Here is an 18247-nt window from a genome sequence, read left to right on the forward strand (position 1 = left end):
AACCTTTGCCAGGTCTGAGCGGCATTGCGTAAACCGAAAGTCATAAATTTGCTTTCAAATAAACCGAAAGGCGTTATTATTGCAGTCTTTGGAATGTCGTCATTGGCCACCGGAATCTGTGTATACGCTTTAGCGCAGTCCAGAACTGTGAACACCGTGGCACCATGTAAAGCGTGATTATAATCCCTCAGTAACGGAACGGGATATCTGTCCGGCACTGTTCGCGCGTTAAGCGCACGGTAGTCACCGCATGGGCGCCAAGCTCCACCCTTCTTCGGAACAAGATGTAATGCGGAGGACCACGGGCTCTTAGATGGCCGCATTATGCCCTCGCGAATCATGGCGTCAAATTCTGCCTTCGCTATCTTCAATCGGTCCGGAGCGAGACGCCTAGGTCGGCATGCTACTGGGGGACCATCAGTCGTTTGAATGTGATGCATCGTGTCATGTGGTATGAACCTGGGAGCGCCGGGCGGCCTGGTCAAGTTCGGATAGTTAAACAGTAATTCAGTGTACTCACCCTCCGTAGCATGGACCAACTTGGCACTGTGCGTTGCGGTGTTGCGACGGAAACCCGTGACTGCTAAGCCAGTGACGCTGTCTACCAAGCGTGCGTTCGCGACGTCCGGCAGCAGGTGGTAGTGCGCGAGGAGATCAGCCCCGACGATCGCCTCCGTGACGTCAGCCACTGTAAAATTCCACTCGTACGCGCGACGTAGGCCGAGATTAAGCTCCATCCTCTGTGTGCCATATGTTGCGATGGAAGAATTGTTGGCAGCCGTCAGACGGAAGGCAGTTGGCGGCCGGCAACGATGTATGGCTGTTCGTGGTATGATACTCAGGTCCGACCCAGTGTCAATTAAAAACTTAACGCCGGAACTCCTATCGGTAACGAACAGGCACTTGGAGGATAACTGGCAGTCGGTTGCGCCTATTGTCGACCGCCGGTGGCGTTTGGGTGCGAGCATGGTGATGTGCACTTTCTTGCCTGATCGCCGAATCGTCGGTGGTACCAGCACAACGGTACCTCGCCTTGCGGAGTGGTAGTACCGCCGGAAGATCTGCTTCTCGAACGCCGCCGTCTGTATCGGCTTCTTCTATTATTGTCGTCGTCTCGCGCCAGCAGCGCACTGACCTGGGCGCACAGAAGCTCAACCTTGGCAGCGAGAGAATCATGGTCGGCTCGTGCTACAGACGCGGTACTGTTTGCACTGTTGTCCAACGCCGCGACTGCGCTGACCGGAGCCGGTGTGATCGCGTCCCGACTCCGGTCTGCTAGCTGCGCCACGTCATCCAGCGGCATGTCCGTTTGTGAGGCGATTATGGCTTTTATTTGCGGCGGCAACCTACTGCTCCACAGCGTTCTGAGCAGACTGTCTGGCACAGTAACGGTGTCAACTTTGCTGCGTAGATGTCGCAGGTATTGAGAAGGCTTCCTGTCGCCAATTTCTTCCTGTGTCACAACCTGACGTATCCGGTCCTCTTGTGACGCGGCCACCCGTCGAATCAACTCTGATTTTAACCTGGCATAAGCTCCAGCCTCGGGCGGTGCTGTGATTATGTCCTGCACCTCGGCTGCATAACGTTGGTCGAGTTGGCTCACAATCAGCGCAAATTTAGTTGCTTCGACCGTTATTCCAGCGCAGCTAAAATTTGCCTCTGCCTGCGCGAACCAGAGTACCGGGTTGTCGGGCCAGAACGGCGGCAAACGGACTGCAAGCCTGGAGACGGCCTGCTGTTCGGTCATTATGTGCTCGTTACTTGCGTAGCTCACGGCTGCTTCTTCTTAATCACGTCGGTCTCTGCTTGAATCACGTCGGTCTCTGCTTGAATCACGTCGGGGTCACCATTTGTCGGGTTCAGCTAAACTGATGGCTGTCCGACCTTTGCTTAACGTGATTCAGAAGAATGAAAACCCTCAGTTGAGCAACAATAACTTTATTGCGAGCGCGTATCTGACGACGCCCGGCATGCATGGACAGATCGGAGCTATAAAATTTGCTTCCGGCCTATACAGAGGATCCTTAATCCTCGGAAACTTCCGTAGTTAGGAGAGAAAACAGTACTCGTCCACACAAGTCAGGAGGCACGGAACTACTCACTAACTCAAAAAACAAGGAATAATAATAATAATAATAAACAGAACTATATAAAAGCTAGAAAACACAGCGCCTCTAGAGGCTGGGCGCGGAACTACACAAACGTCGCACATCACTGCACTGACACACGCGCACAGCACGCACACACACCGGCGAGCTTGAATTAGCACGCGGCAGCGTCGCTACAAGGTCATTAACCTCGCTATTGACATTCCTTTGTAGAAAGCATCGCAAATATGACGTACTATTACTTGGAAACATATGATTATACTGTGGCGTACATACTTTGTGCTACTTACTGAAATGCTTATGAATTGATGGGAAATATTCTTACATCTGCACACCTGATTATGACAAGTGTCTTTGTACAAGAGTTTAGAGAATTTCTACTGACTTATGAAATGCCACATGGCTATTGAATGATGTTTTTATGCTTTGCTTTGTACATACTTGCTTATTTCATTTGATATCTGCTTTCCAGCTGTGTTGCAGCATTGGTTTTATAAAGTAAAATTAAATGTATTTGCTAATGTGAACACTTTCTGTCAACAGATCTGTTAAATAATAATTGTATGATCCACATTCTTCAAAAAAGGAGCACTTGGAAAGGAAAGAACAATAAGAAGAGCCTAGTAACAGCAACTGTATACATAATTTTCTTTCCAACCACTTGGTAATTTTTTTGATAGAATAAGTTGTTGTGCTGCACCACTTTAATGACATAGACACTAAGATGTGAACAGTCGTTTCCCTTATCTGCATTGTTGTCTTTAGTGTACTATTTTTTTTTTTTTTTGCTTGAGCTATGTCATATTTAGGTATAAGTTATAGGATTTGCTGCTGCTGTTTGCCACACATAGTGCTACTAAATTTCACTTTGTATTACTCTGTTAAGTGAGTTTTACTACTGATTTATTTTTCTTGTTTGCTGCACATTGCCTTATATTAGTTGTAATATTGCATTTGCTTTGCTAATTAATAGTGCTGTTTGCTTTGCATATTTGCGTTTTTTGTCATTGCTGTTTGTATTAATTTTTTTTGCTGCTGCATTGCCTGGTCCCTTAGTACATATATCTGAGCTCAGTAGATTTAAGTTAGCTTAAGAGGGGGTAGACTATATAAGAAACTAACTATGAAGAATAGGGAAGGAATGTGAGAAGTTATATGAAAAAGATTTGGGCAAAAGTGAGTATTGTACAATGATAAATATTTATTTTCAAAGAGGATACGAACAAAACAGTAGGGTTTAGGGACAACAGGGCTAGATAGGATTTTTTTTGCAGGAGCAAATGTTGAAATAAGAGGAAATATCTATGGAATGAAGTTTTGGGTTGGACTGCAGTACCAAATGTTACACTGAAAACGAACCCTGTCCTTTCCTTTGTGTTATTCCGATATGTGTTTGTGTACCCTTGTGTATTTGTGTTTTTCCTGTCTTTATGTGTTTAGTTAATAAGATTTATGTTGTATAATTTTTCTAATACTAAGCTACATTCACTATGATGAGGAATACTGTTATCCTCAAATATAATTTGCATTGATAATATATCATTTACTTTGTAAAGATGTTTAGACATTATTTATTTTGTTCTGTTATAATGCTCATGTGCGAAATTAATGTTTCGAAAACTATTCTCATTATTTTACTTATTTACTTATGTCATAATTCCTGTAACACTGATGTACATGTTTATTTCTATTCTTTTGTAAAGCCTGTACTACTACAAATGTTATCTGTATTATTATGTTTTAATGATGTTTTCTGTACCTTTGTGATTGTATTCTCATGTTATAAAATTGTATTTGACACCATTTCATCAAATTAAGTAACTTTTAAGCATTCATTTCACTGCACACAGTTCTGTTGGTCACAGTATATGCACAATATGTGAGAAGTTGGGACTGTTAGTGTTTGCACCTGTTTTAATAATTCAGCAGGGGCTGGTTAACAGCATTGCTGGTTCTAAGGACAATTCCAAAAACTTTGTGAGTGCACAAGTGTTGGTTTATGGACAAGACTCATCAATGGTGATTGTGCACGTGCACAGTCGCAACAGATGGCTGCTGGCTGTCTCTACAAGGACTACAGTGGGTCTGCATCTTTGTTGGCCCACCAATACCATTATCTCTGCAAGGACTGCAGTGGATCTGCACCTCTGGTGGCCCACCAATACCATGATCTCTACCAGGACTACAGTGGGTCTGCTCTGTGATGATCTACCTACCAATATTCTTCAAAACTTCGACTGACTCTGCTGTGGGTTTGCTCTGTTGTGGCCCATTACCTCTCTGCATGTCAAGAGTCAGCATTGTCTTTCTATTGGAAGGACAACACTACTTCTTCAAGACTGCATGGAAATCCACTACTTCCGTGTGCGTTTTCTTTTACTGCTCAGACTTTGAGAAAAAAAACACTTGCAATTTTACTGTCATGAATGATCAGGACTGTCTTTATGGACTGTGAGAATATTTTAGCTTTTGACCAACATTGTATCAATAAGTGTGTGCATTTGATTTCTTTGTTATTGTAATTATGAGAAATTTCTTCAAATCTGTATTGTCCACTGCTCAAAAAACTTGTAAATTTTTTTTTGGGGAGCATGGGGGCTATGTAAGTAGGCTGTTTAGGTTTTTATGTTGGTAACGTCATGTAGCGCTCTGTATGAAAATCACTGACTGTGCTGTGTGCAGTCTGTGGCTGGTTTGCATTGTTGGAATTTGCTATTGCAGTGTTGGGCAGTTGGCTGTTAACAGCGTGTAGCATTGTGCAGTTGGAGGTGAGCCGCCAGTAGTGGTGGATGTGGGGAGTGAGATGGTGGAGTTTTGAGAGCGGATGATCTGGACGTGTGTCCATCAGAGAGAGTAAATTTGTAAGACTGGATGTCATGGACTGATATATAGGTATATTATGACTTTTGAACACTATTAAGGTAAATACATTGTTTGCTCTCTATCAAAATCTTTCATTTGCTAACTGTGCCTATCAGTAGTTAGTGCCTTCAGTAGTTAGAATATTTTATTTAGCTGGAAGTTTTGGCGCTCGCCGTATTGCAGTAGTTCGAGTAACGAAGGTTTTTGTGAGGTAAGTGATTCATGAAAGGTATAGGTTATTGTTAGTCACGGCCATTATTTTGTAGGAATTTTTGAAAGTCAGATTGCGTTGCGCTAAAAATATTGTGTGTCAGTTTAGTGTTGATCAGAATATGTAAAGAGAGTAATGTCTGAGTACGTTCAGTTTCACTCAACTGTTTGAAAATCAAATAATGCAAGGGGTTTACCAGCACAGTAATTCATTAATTTTTCAAAGGGGATGTTTCAGATGCAGTTGTCCATAGTGAAATAGTGTTAGAAAGAAGCTACAAAAGTATGTTAGATCTTGATAAGATATCTAAGCAGTGCAAAGATTATCAAATTGCTTTACATGTTCAAAAATATAAAATTATGCACTTCACAAAGCGAAGAAGCGTAGCATCCAGTGACTACAGTATCAGTGAGTCACAGTTGGAATCGTTCAACTCATACAAACATTTGGGTGTAGCAATTTGTAGAGATGTGAAAAGAAACGATCGTATAGTCTCAGTTGTAGGTAAAGCAGGTGACAGACTGCATTTCACTAGTATAATTCGAAGGAAATTCAATCAGTTTACGATTCAAAACTTGACATTTTTATATAATTGATTTGGAGAGTTTGCAAAGTGTGGTGGCCCCCTGAACTAAATACGACATGAAGTACACAAAACTCTTTGTGTCTCAAAAGGCTTTTGTTGAAGTTTCGAGAACACACCTTCACCAAGGAGTCAAGCAGTATATTGCTCCCTCCTACATATATCTCGCGAAGAGACCATGAGGATAAAATCAGAGAGATTAGAGCCCACAAAGAGCCATACCGACAATCCTTCTTTCCAAGAACAATACGAGACTGGAATAGAAGGGAGAACCAATAGAGGTACTCAAGGTACCCTCCGCCACACACCGTCAGGTGGCTTGCGGAGTATGGATGTAGATGTAGATGTAGACAGAAAGAAGGAAAACATGAATGGTCACTGGTTTGTTCCACCAACGGGAGAATGTTACAAAAACTTGAAATGACTGAACTGGCAGATGCTTAATGATAGACAATCCTACTTAGGAAGTTTCTACAACCAACTTTAAGTGATAAATCCAGGAATATAGTACAATTCCTCTACTTATCACTCCTATTGTTAAAACAAGATCAAGCTAATTACAGTGTGCATGCACACATTTAGGCAGTCATTCATCCTGAGCTGCCTATGTGAATGGAATGGGAAAAAACCTTAATAACTGTACAAAGGCATGTACCCTCTGCCATGCACTTCACAGTGGTGTGCAGACTACGAATGTAGATGTAAATATAGTTAAAGTAATCTTGCCTTTGCAGTTCCAAGAGGAATATAACATATGGGTGTGAGCTATATTCCAATAGTCTTCCATTAATACTGGTTTTTGAAATATCGTCAGTACCACAGGCTTTTGTGGAATAATTTTGTGTCTGTCTTCAACTGTCAGGCAATACTGGTTTCTTAGCATTTCTGTAAAGGTCTCCCATGAACCAAACAAACCTGTGACCATTCATGCAGCTCTTCTTAATATACGTTCAATATCCCCTGTTAGGCCTGTTGACATGGATCCCACAAATTTTAATAATACTCAAACATATTATCCACAAATGCTGTAAGCAGTCTCTTTTGCAGAGAGATCGTATTTTTTCAGTGCTGCTACCTGCTTTACCTGAACACAAATTATCATTGCATTTCACATCTGTTCAAACTATTGCACACAGCTTTTTGTGGGAGTTGACTGGCACTGGAGTCAGATATTACTCTGCTCCATGTTGTGAGATGTGTAGTTTTACATTTCTGTACATGTTAAGTAAGTTGTCAATCTTTGCGATACTTTGAAACCTTATCAAGATCTGATTCGATGTTTGTGCAGGAACTGTTGATATAACAGCCTAACTTTCATAAATGCCTCTCTGGTAGGTATTCTAAATAGCAAATGGCTATTCATATAAAAAGCGGGAAACTGTTCTTTCAAGAGAGCAGTAAGTATATTACAGTGGCGAAAAGAGTATCTACTGTTGACAGACAGCGTAACACTAGCTGGCGTGACATATACGCGTATTTCAGTTTTGTGTACAGGAAGAAATACAGGTTAAAAGGAATTAAAAATGATTTTATCCATTTTTGGTGGAGAGCACCACAGCTGTTTTCATAAATTACACTATAGGAAACACTGCAATCAGCCACAAGTTTTCTTGAAATGATTTTGTTACACTATTACTACTTTCAGGCCTGATCCCATCATTAAATGGTAGAGTTGACTTCTTGCTAATGTTACATTTGTGTCCTAAAATATAAAAGTTTTTGTGGCACATAGTGTTACACTTATATACATTGTGCTTGGTTCCAGAAAAACCCTCCTTTACATAATGTATACGTCAAGAAGCAAGTACAATGCATATTGCATATCTATATATGATGTAATCACAAAAACATTGTTAAATTTTAGGACATAAATGTAAATCTATTTTTTTAACTATGCATCATTTTAGGACACCAATGTAAAACTTGCAAGAAGTCAACGCTATCATCTAACGATGGGCTCAGGCCAGAAAATAGTAATGGTGTAATAAAATCATATCAAGAAAACTTCTTGCTGGTTGCTGTATTTCCTTCACTGTAATTACAAATTATTTTACTCATACGAAAGTAATTTTCGAACATCACTTCGTCTCCTGCAGGTAATTTAGGGAGTTTGACATTTGCAAATGATTTCTACGAGAAATACATTTCTAATCCAAAACTCAGACACCCATTTTCTCTTTGTTAACGCCTCGGTAAATTTTTTAAGCTAAAATACGTACAGCCAAATTAACGTCCACATATATTCCTTCATTAGACGCTAATATGAGTTAGTGTCAGCAAAACTTCCGACAACACTAGCAGACAGAGTGGGACCTGGAGGTGACAGTGGAAATATGCATGTGCAAATTTTCAATGCCTGTGTAAGAAAAATCCAACGTTTTTACGTCTTTAATTTTAATTATCAGCAGTAGTCGCAGCTGACAAATGACTAATGAGTATCTGCAGCCCAAAGATGCACCTTGCTTCAGCCCGGTCTCGGTGTGAAAATGTTTAGTGGATGACTTCATGTAGGAAGTAGAAATGAGGGCGTTGAAACTGACTGAGATGACGTCTCATGCAATTAAGAGTTTATTCAAGTCATTCAATACCATTCTAACAGATTGTGATGGTAATTCTATATATTCACATCATTTTATTTCTGATGCGTACAAAATGTTTGAGTCGTTCAACCTGATCACTAAATTAGCTGTTACCGTTCATCCACAACGTAGGTGTCTTATGGCTTGAAGATGATTTGATCAAAGGATCGGAAACAGTAATGAATGGTTTTAGGAAAATGGGAAAAAGAATTTTCTTCATTACTAACAACAGCAGCAAAACTAGAAATGGAGCTGCAGAGAAATGTAAAAAGTTAGGTTTTCAGGCCGAAAAAGTAAGTAAGAGTGCAGTTCAGTAACCAATGACTCTTTGCAATAAAGTCCAGCAATTTAACCGCAGTAAGAGTTTTCACAGATTTACTGTGTAGTTTACCATAGCAAGCAATATTTGTGCATGGGAAAGTAATCGCACGTAAAACAGATGTTGATGTAGACCTACTTGCGACGCCAGCGAACCAGTTAAATGATACATACACAGAGCGACCCACCCATTTATTTGTTCATGTATCGATCGTTATCAATTGTTCTCATACATCAGTTGAAAACAGAAGCAACTTCGTTTCACTTCGGAAACTAAGGAAAAAGAAAACTGTGTAGCATATAATAAGTGTTCAATCACAATTAGAGCTTTGAAAACATTTTTTGCCCAAGTTTGTCGTACTATTTAATCTCGAAATATTAATCGCCGCGTTTTCATTTAAGTGAGACATCGTTCTAAACGTTTAGTAATGATTTTTCTGTATAACTAATTTAATGTACTGTATTAAGTATGAAGTAATGAACAGTTGTTTCCACTGTTTTACATGAAGTAGGTGCGTGTTCCGTAATAAATAGTCTCTCTCACAATGATGGCCAAACTGGACAATAAAGCATACAAAACAGCCAGCTACAGTTAAGAAGGAAAAACAACGATTTCACAGAATCATAAATACTGTGCTACGGTCGCAGGTTCGAATCCTGCCTCGGGCATGGATGTGTGTGATGTCCTTAGGTTAGTTAGGTTTAAGTAGTTCTAAGTTCTAGGGGACTGATGACCACAGCTGTTAGGTCCCATAGCGCTCAGAGCCATTTGAACCATAAATACTGACTCAGGCATGTTATTCAGTACGAATTTAGTGAACAAATAATGGAAAGACATGTAATAGTGACATGTAGTAAATAAATTTCTGTCCCAAAAATATTGTTACATTTTAAATTAGTTAGCCCATACTTTATAAGAGATGAAGGTCAATTATTGTGGAATCTGATTATAAGGGTGGCATCATGGGTTAACATATGCTGTCATGTTACAGGGAGAAAGCTTTGTTGAAAGTAAATGTCTAGCTTTACAAAGACTTAAAAAGTAAATACTATAGACAACAAGTTCAAAATTTCAAGAACACATCAAAGATAATTTTGGTTGTTATTGCCAAAAACACAGCAAGAATAGTGGACTGTAGAAAGGAGATTTATTGTATTTACTTAGATGTTCAGAGTGTATTCCATAGCAGATGACAGTTTTGCCAGTTGAACTGTTAAACAGAGCCCACCAAGATTATTGGGTTACTTAAAGCTGTAATGTGATGGTATTTGAACCAAAGTACTGAAACCTTAAGCCAATGATAATGTCCACAACCCCTTTAGTGCCTTTCTTCAGTAAAAGATTAAAGGTATAGTTCAGAAAGCCTGAAATATGTTCTCTAATTGTAACCGCATCTCCATCCTTCCTGCTTTCTCAAAATATTTTCATATGGTAGTGCATATGAAAATATTGAACCACCTTACTGACAGTAACCTGTGACACCAGACCCTAATCAGTTTGGTTCTGCAAAGGCTTGTCTGCAGTAGCATGGTATGATACTCACAAATCCTGTTTTGCTAATACTATAAGAAATTTTATCCTTTTGGCATGTTCTGTGATTTTGACAAAACCTATGATTGTTCAGATAATGTAGTTTTACTAGGGATGCTAAAATAATTAAGGTGTTAAATGTATCTCTTTGTATGGATCAAATCATATCTTACCATAACAAAACAGAGCGGGTCGTCTTAAACACTGCTACAGTGGGAATGTAACTTAAGGTTGGAGTGAGGAAATGTTAAATGTGATTAGAAAATAAAAAACAAATTGCCTTCAGTCACAAATCATGATTTTATTTCAATACATGTATTTTGTGCCCTTGGGTTACCTTGAGCCACTTGATCAGTCTATATCATTTTTCGAATTTGGGTTACTCCTGGTTACGATGTAGACTGATCAAGCACTTAAAGATGAGATCCCAGGCTCAAAATGCTTCACGTCTTGAAATAAAAATCACTACTTGTGACTGAAGGTGGTCCTTTTTTTATTTTATGCAAGTAACATAGCCACAGAAGCAACAGTGACAGCAGTGGACAAAATTAAGTTAAATATGGTGTCTCATTGTGGCCCACTCCAATTGTTGAATTAAATAAACGATTTACCACAAATATGGGATGGATTTTCAAAAACTATAATGCTTATCCAAGATTCATGTATACTGATAAAGGGTCTGAACACACCATTACAAATCACAGCGAGGAATATAATGGAACAGGCTTGCCAGTAGTTCACAACGAACAGCTTAATTCTTATGAGTTCAGGGTAAACCTCAACCTTTTGACAGTTACCTCCATCACTGTCATTGGGAGCAACTGACTGTCAAAACTGCTGCTTTGGTGGCCTTATATAGCCCATAGACAGCTTCTGATTGGTCGGTAAGTACATAATGCTTTTGAAGATAGTGTCAGCACCTGAGGTGGTGGTGCTACCTTTCTTGCTGTAGTGGAAACATTGCAACAAATATCTCTGGCTCTTCTCTGCATCGAGAGCTGGCTTCCATGCACCACTAATATGGTATCCACTGTCACGGTTGAAGATATTCTCACACATTCTTATTTCTACAGTCTCTTTAAGTACAGAATCCTGTTATGTAGAAGCCTGGGACAGACCTTAAATTTTGTCAAATAGTATTTTATGTCCGTTTGTGATGCTGTGCTCAGCAATGCAGATTTCTCCAGTTCTCAATTTTTAATATGTCATAGATGTTCTGTACAGTGGTGGAAGCAGTGTGGATGGACTGACCGATGTGATTGCTTCCGCGCTCACAAGGGATGTTGTAAATCACAGGGATCATGAGGGCATGAGTGTCCTTAACAGGGCATAGCATCTCCTCCATCTTCTTAGGATGTTGGAAAATAGATTTTATACTTCATTTTCCCAGGACTCTGTTATGTAGCACTGCTTTTCGCGGATGATGCTGTAGTATACAGAGAAGTTGCAGCATTAGAAAATTGTAGCGAAATGCAGGAAGATCTGCAGCGGATAGGCACTTGGTGCAGGGAGTGGCAACTGACCCTTAACATAGACAAATGTAATGTATTGCGAATACATAGAAAGAAGGATCCTTTATTGTATGATTATATAATAGCGGAACAAACACTGGTAGCAGTTACTTCTGTAAAATATCTGGGAGTATGCGTGCGGAACGATTTGAAGTGGAATGATCATATAAAATTAATTGTTGGTAAGGCGGGTACCAGGTTGAGATTCATTGGGAGAGTGCTTAGAAAATGTAGTCCGTCAACAAAGGAGGTGGCTTACAAAACACTCGTTCGACCTATACTTGAGTATTGCTCATCAGTGTGGGATCCGTACCAGATCGGTCTGACGGAGGAGATAGAGAAGATCCAAAGAAGAGCGGCGCGTTTCGTCACAGGGATATTTGATAACCGTGATAGCGTTACGGAGATGTTTAGCAAACTCAAGTGGCAGACTCTGCAAGAGAGGCGCTCTGCATCGCGGTGTAGCTTGCTCGCCAGGTTTCGAGAGGGTGCGTTTCTGGATGAGGTATCGAATATATTGCTTCCCCCTACTTATACCTCCCAAGGAGATCACGAATGTAAAATTAGAGAGATTAGAGCGTGCACGGAGGCTTTCAGACAGTCGTTCTTCTCGCGAACCATACGCGACTGGAACAGGAAAGGGAGGTAATGACAGTGGCACGTAAAGTGCCCTCCGCCACACACCGTTGGGTGGCTTGCGGAGTATAAATGTAGATGTAGATGTAGATGCCAAGAGGAAGGAACGCAATGGGTGGCTCATCACATGAATGTTCTACATTTTCATGTTTCCTTTTTCGGAGTACACTGACTTCATATCATGTGACCCATAGCCATTCTTTTAGAACCCATATACCAGTTGATTAATTTTGGAATCCAAGTGGTCAGGAACTATTCCTGGGACAGCATTCAAATTAATTATTACAATTTTAATATAAATAAAATATTCTATACTTTATAGAAATTCAAATAAGAACATCTGAATCAGTCAGCTAAACATGTAAGTAGCTGGGTTATTAATCTTCCATATTCAATAGTCTTTGATTCTCTTCCCAGGAAATCACTATGGAAACTGGTGAACCTTGTAGGATTTTCTGTAAAATTGTACTCCACAGTGAGTCTTTTATAAAGCAGCTCTGCCTGGTCCTATATTGAGATGCCCACACGGTAAGAAATTTTATGATTAGTTTGAAGATTTGTCCACTATTAAGAGTTATGGCCATTAATGGACCCTTGACATCCATATGGTATAGGTGTGTCAGGAGGTTGTCTGGCTTTGGTTTCTTTATTAGACACCCAAAACTTTGCTTGACACCATTTACATCTTCAAACCACCATACACACTGTGGCAGATTGTGATGTTGCATCCCGCTTTTCCTGTTGGAGTCACATATAGTTCCTGGGAAGAACGATTGCTGGTAAGCCTCCATATGGGCTCGAGTCTCTCTAATTTTTATCTTGATGATCTTTATGTAAGATATATATGTAGGAGGAAGCAATGTAATGGTCGACTGTTTTAGGTACATGTGCTGTCGGAACTTTAACAGTAGAACATACTATGACGCGGAATGCCTCTATATTAGGGATTGCCATTGGAGGTAGCTGACCATTCCCGCAATGCTTTTGTACCTGCTAAATGAACCTGTAACGAAACATGCTGCTGCTCTTCAGATCTTTTAAAAAAATTGAGATATATTAATGCATGTCACTATTTTAAGCAATTTCAGTGATTCATGATGGTATTTTTATTTGGAATGTGAGCTGAGTAGACCAATGATGATGAGTAGACCAAAGTGGTAATAATAAAGATTTATTTTAAAATTAAAAACTTGAATAAAAAGTACTAATTTTCCATTGTGGAATATTAATAATGTTTATGCAAGTTTTTAATATATCTGTGTCCCTCCAAGAACCAATGGCATATTCCAAAAAAAAAAGATGTATTTCATCAGCACTCTTGGTGGCTCTAAAATATGACTTTTTTCCAATATTTACAAGCTGTGCAGCACCACCTACACAAAATACATTATTTTCTTCTTGTGTAAAGTGCAACTATGTGTGACCAGCCCATTGAGGTGTTAAAAATGCCAGTAGTATAACAGTACTACAATGTCTTGTAATGGCCAAGTAACCTGTGGTAAGTATAACAACAACACACACAAACAGGAAAAAATCACCACTGAACTGCATAAACTATTCTTGGAAGCATGTCATATAAAACTGTGTGCGCTCAGAATTCATTGCGGAGAAGAAAATACGAGATAAGGTAACATAGAGGATACTGTATGCAGAATATTATAAAACTGACCAGGCTGTTTCACATACATTGTCTCTAGAATGGAACTTCCACTCTGCAGCAGAGTGTGTACTGTTTTGAAACTTCCTGATAGATTAAAACTGTGTGTCAGACCAGGAAACCCCGTACCTTGCTTTTCATGGACAGTGATCGTAGTGATTGAGCTATCCAGGCATAACTCGTGACCCACTCCCACAGTTACTTGGTTCAAATCCCAGTCCATCATACAGTTTCAGTTTGTATAAAGTTTCAAAACTGTGCACATTTCACTAGAGTTAAAGTTTCATTCTGGAAAGAACCTCTGAACTGTGGCTAATCCATTTCTCAACTACATCATTTCTTCCTGGGATGCAAGTCCAGTGAGGTCTGCAGGAGAGGTACTGTGAAATTTGGGAAGTAGGACTGAGGTTGTGAGTTATGCCTGTATATACAATAAGAGCACTTCATGCATAAGGCTAGGTTCTGGGTTTGAGTTGCATTCTAGCACACAGTTTCATTCACATTTTTATTTGTATTTTTTACTCAAAAAGCATCAACATAAAGATTACTCAAATACCAGTAGAAACTAAAAGCAGAACTTGTAAGTCTGAATGTTTCTGTAAAGACGTGCTTAAAACAGAATCAGTATTCCCATTAGGAACTAATGAAAGGAGAAGATAGTAGTAAACCAAAATCAACTCTAAAGGCAGGTTTAGAAAAATCAGCTACTACATCCCCTTCATTCTGGGAAGGCAGAAAAATAATAGAAATGCACAAAGCTAGAAAAACATCACCAGTTTGTCAGACTGTCTTACTTGGTTAATATCTGACATGCCCAATGATAACTATGCCCAATGATGACTATTTGGACTGTACTAAGTGCTTAAAGGAACCAGAAAGCCACTCATCAAAATTTCCAAGAGCCATAGGCATACCAGTTTAGCAGCAGGGTGGGAACAACACGAAATCTCATACATTACAGTGGAATGTAAATGTGTTCAAAACTTTTGTGGAAGAATTAAGCTTGTCGCACACATTTCTTGTGTCTTTGTCTCTAACAACACATTTGAAAAATACTGCCCTTTCCCTCCACAGAGAGAACTTTCTGAGTGTGGAAAGATCTACAGGTAGTGTGGCGTGCTTATGATGAATAACTACTGCATTCCCCTTGTCCTCAACAATAGCTTTCAGATAGCTTCTTCTTTGATGAAGCTGCCTTATATAGTGACCATATGTGTCCTGTAGTCCACAAGACCCTCGTGGACCTTGGCACCCCATTCAGTTCATTTTTATGTGGTCTGGAAAACTATCTGACCCTGAAGTTAAGCTTTCAAAACACTCGTGCAATTAGCAGTTTTATGCACCCTGAACACAGGGCTGAACACAATTTCAGCAATTCTATCTAATCATTTTCCAATAGGCCTTGCTGTCTTGGTAGATACTACTCATTGAGAAATGACAACAGCTTACATGTTAGTGACGAAATGCCAATCTAGATACATCTGACACATTGGGCACTGCCCAGAAATGAAAGGATGCTGGTAGATTGGGAAATGTTAAAAAAAATGAACCATTTTCAAGAATGCTTAGCAAAACTAGCTGAATATTGCACAACCAGCTGGCAGCAATTGAGCACCATCACAGTGTCCAGGAATGGCTGGATCATATTACGGCCATGATCCTCCAATCTGCTGATGCATCCTTCCTGAAGTTTTCTGGCCATGTACAAAATTTCTTTCCCCCAGTGGAATGAAGTGTACCATTCCTCAAACTAGGGCAGGCATGCATTTCTGCATAGGTTCATGTACCAACTAACTGCTGAGAACCTCACAGATTATTGGTTAACAATACCCACCAAATTCTTAAGAAATTAAATGGGGGATCACGATGTCAACCTCCCATCAAAAATCAGTCCATATCGAACTGGGAGACCATCAGTAAGATTTCGTGGTAAGGTGGGAGGTGTTTAGTTACTGGTATAATTCAAAATCAAACAGATATAGTTCAGACAATGGCATAAGTGGCAGCCAGCCGGCATCCCATCTTCAGCAACACAGAACCATCACTGAGAGGAGAAATCAGCAACACTTGGCAAGGACATAAAGCATTACACTATGTTGCAACACCTAAAAGGCTGGTATAGAGGTCATTCTTTACCCTCTTCATCTGCATTTAGAAAATAAAACAGTCACAGACTATGGTGAGATGTGATCTTAATATCCTTTCCGAAAGCAGAAAAGTACAAAGCTTATTCAACTGGTTATCATAGCATTTCTCTGAATAGCAGTGAAGGAAAGAGTGAATTGAGGACAGCCATCTAGTCTGTGTTCTTGGATCCAGACAGCTCGTTTGTAACTTCCAGTACAGATGCATGAGGGATCTCTTCACCTAAAATAACCTAACCCTGCTTGCCAATGCAGGCATCACATAGTAGATATATTTTTCTATATCCAAAATTCATACAGTACCAGTTGGAGCTAGATCAGTGGGGCTTCCTAAGACAGCTGCTCATTTTATTACTTTCCTTCTTGTATAGGTCCTACAGCATGTATCAAGTCCTGGAATTCCTGTCAGATTGTTTTAAAAGGGAAATCATGTCCCTTAGGGTACCATCCTATTTTCATAAACAGTATATTGTATGTGATTAAAAGACCAGTTTGAGTTTTCCTTTTCTTGGACAATTTTGCGATCTTCTCCAACCCTAAAACAGAAACACAATGTCTGTAGTTAAACAATGAGAAGCTCGGGGAGATACTATTCATAAGGTAAACAAAAGCTTGAGTTTTCTGGGCTTTGTATTTACAGCAACCTGACCACCTCACCACACTTGAGAGTTGCAGAAGCAAGGTCCCTGGCAGCAATGCACAGCCAGAAGTCCTTAATCATATGTCATTGACAAGGTACATAGCAATTTAATAGAGGCCCGTCTGGGCTAATGTGGTGGCATTGGTCAGTACACCTTGATATCACGAGTAATATAGCAGTTTTTCAGAGTTCAGCTGTCACTTGCACCATGGGCTGACCATGAAGGCTGTTCTTACTTGCATGTCTCATGCAGATCATAAACAGTTATGCTTTATAACTCTGGTACATTTTGAAATTTCTATTGCTATAATTGCCCAGTCTGATGGCGCAGCATAGTAATAGAGCAAGGAAGTGGAAAAAGATGGATTGAAATGTGACAACTAACTGTACTCTTCCTTTTAGTTACACATATTTACCATTTAAAATAATTAATAGGTCAACATGAATACTGTTTTCATAGTGCTTTGCATCATATAACCATGTAAATAAAATTAACTACATAGATATTAACTGATGATGTTAGAGGAGGATTATATCTTAACTGATGATGTTAGAGCAGGACATTCATTCTGAGGCTGCTAAGCAAGACAGTCCAGAACTTGTTTATTCTTGAAGTGTTCTTCTTAACTTCCCAGTTAGCTTTACTGTTTAGATATGTGATTCAGAAAAAGTTTCTTGTCCTTAATTACAAGGTAATAAAATGTTGCTGAGATTTTTTAATTTAGAATGTGTAATAAATGTCAAGAATTCCCATCATGTATTTATACTTCTAAATGCTTTCTCTGTGGAAAGCTGCAAAAAATATTCTCAAAGCTTATCACTGTAGTTAGCCATTTAAATGATGAGGTTGTGAGACATCCGTTAGGAATCTCAGTGGTCCTCCCACGATTGATAATTTCTTTTGCAGCAGGCCAACAATTTTCTGTTTGATCTCCAATAAACTGTTACTATTCCTACATTTGAAGGTAGTTTAGCATGCCTATACTTCTGTGCACTGTGCATAGTCTTAAATGGTACATGCTGAACTGTCAAAGTCAATATTTCAGAAGCAAGTCCTCCTTGCTTTTTCATTGGTATTGTCGTAACATGAATGGCGAGTTAAACTGCCACTTGCTTTAATTCATGGACGACTGGAAAGAAAAAGTTTGAAACTGAGACTGGTGTCTTCTGTCAGTGTTAAAACTTCAACAAAGATTTAATGTAGAAGGATAACTTCAGTCCTCAGCTGCTACAGAATTATTCAAATTTATTCACAGTGATTGCAGACTCTTGCAGGAAATTCATTTCCTCTATTAATAAGCATAAACACCCATAGATGAAGGAACAGTGTTTGCATTTCCAGGGAGTATTAAAAGACATTTCCTGTGCTCTTTTTTTCCCCTAATGTTGTGACATTGTAGAATGCTCCAAGATAACAAAATCTTGAAAAGTTATTGTCCACTTTATAACCAAGGTTGTGGAGCAGAT

General features: G+C 39.6%; 1 protein-coding gene across 1 annotated transcript in view; it reads left to right on the forward strand.

Annotated features, from left to right (window-relative positions):
* The first annotated feature begins 8228 nt into the window (after positions 1-8228).
* Positions 8229-18247, forward strand: part of LOC124595550 (glycerol-3-phosphate phosphatase-like) — a 64914-nt gene continuing 54895 nt past the window's right edge. The window contains exons 1-2 of the mRNA XM_047134330.1: positions 8229-8372; positions 8476-8636. Coding sequence (XP_046990286.1) covers positions 8285-8372; positions 8476-8636 — 249 coding nt within the window. The 5' untranslated portion in view covers positions 8229-8284. The remainder of the gene's footprint in view (positions 8373-8475; positions 8637-18247) is intronic.

This window comes from Schistocerca americana, chromosome 2 (assembly GCF_021461395.2).
Source record: "Schistocerca americana isolate TAMUIC-IGC-003095 chromosome 2, iqSchAmer2.1, whole genome shotgun sequence".
Taxonomy (NCBI): Eukaryota; Metazoa; Arthropoda; class Insecta; order Orthoptera; family Acrididae; genus Schistocerca; species Schistocerca americana.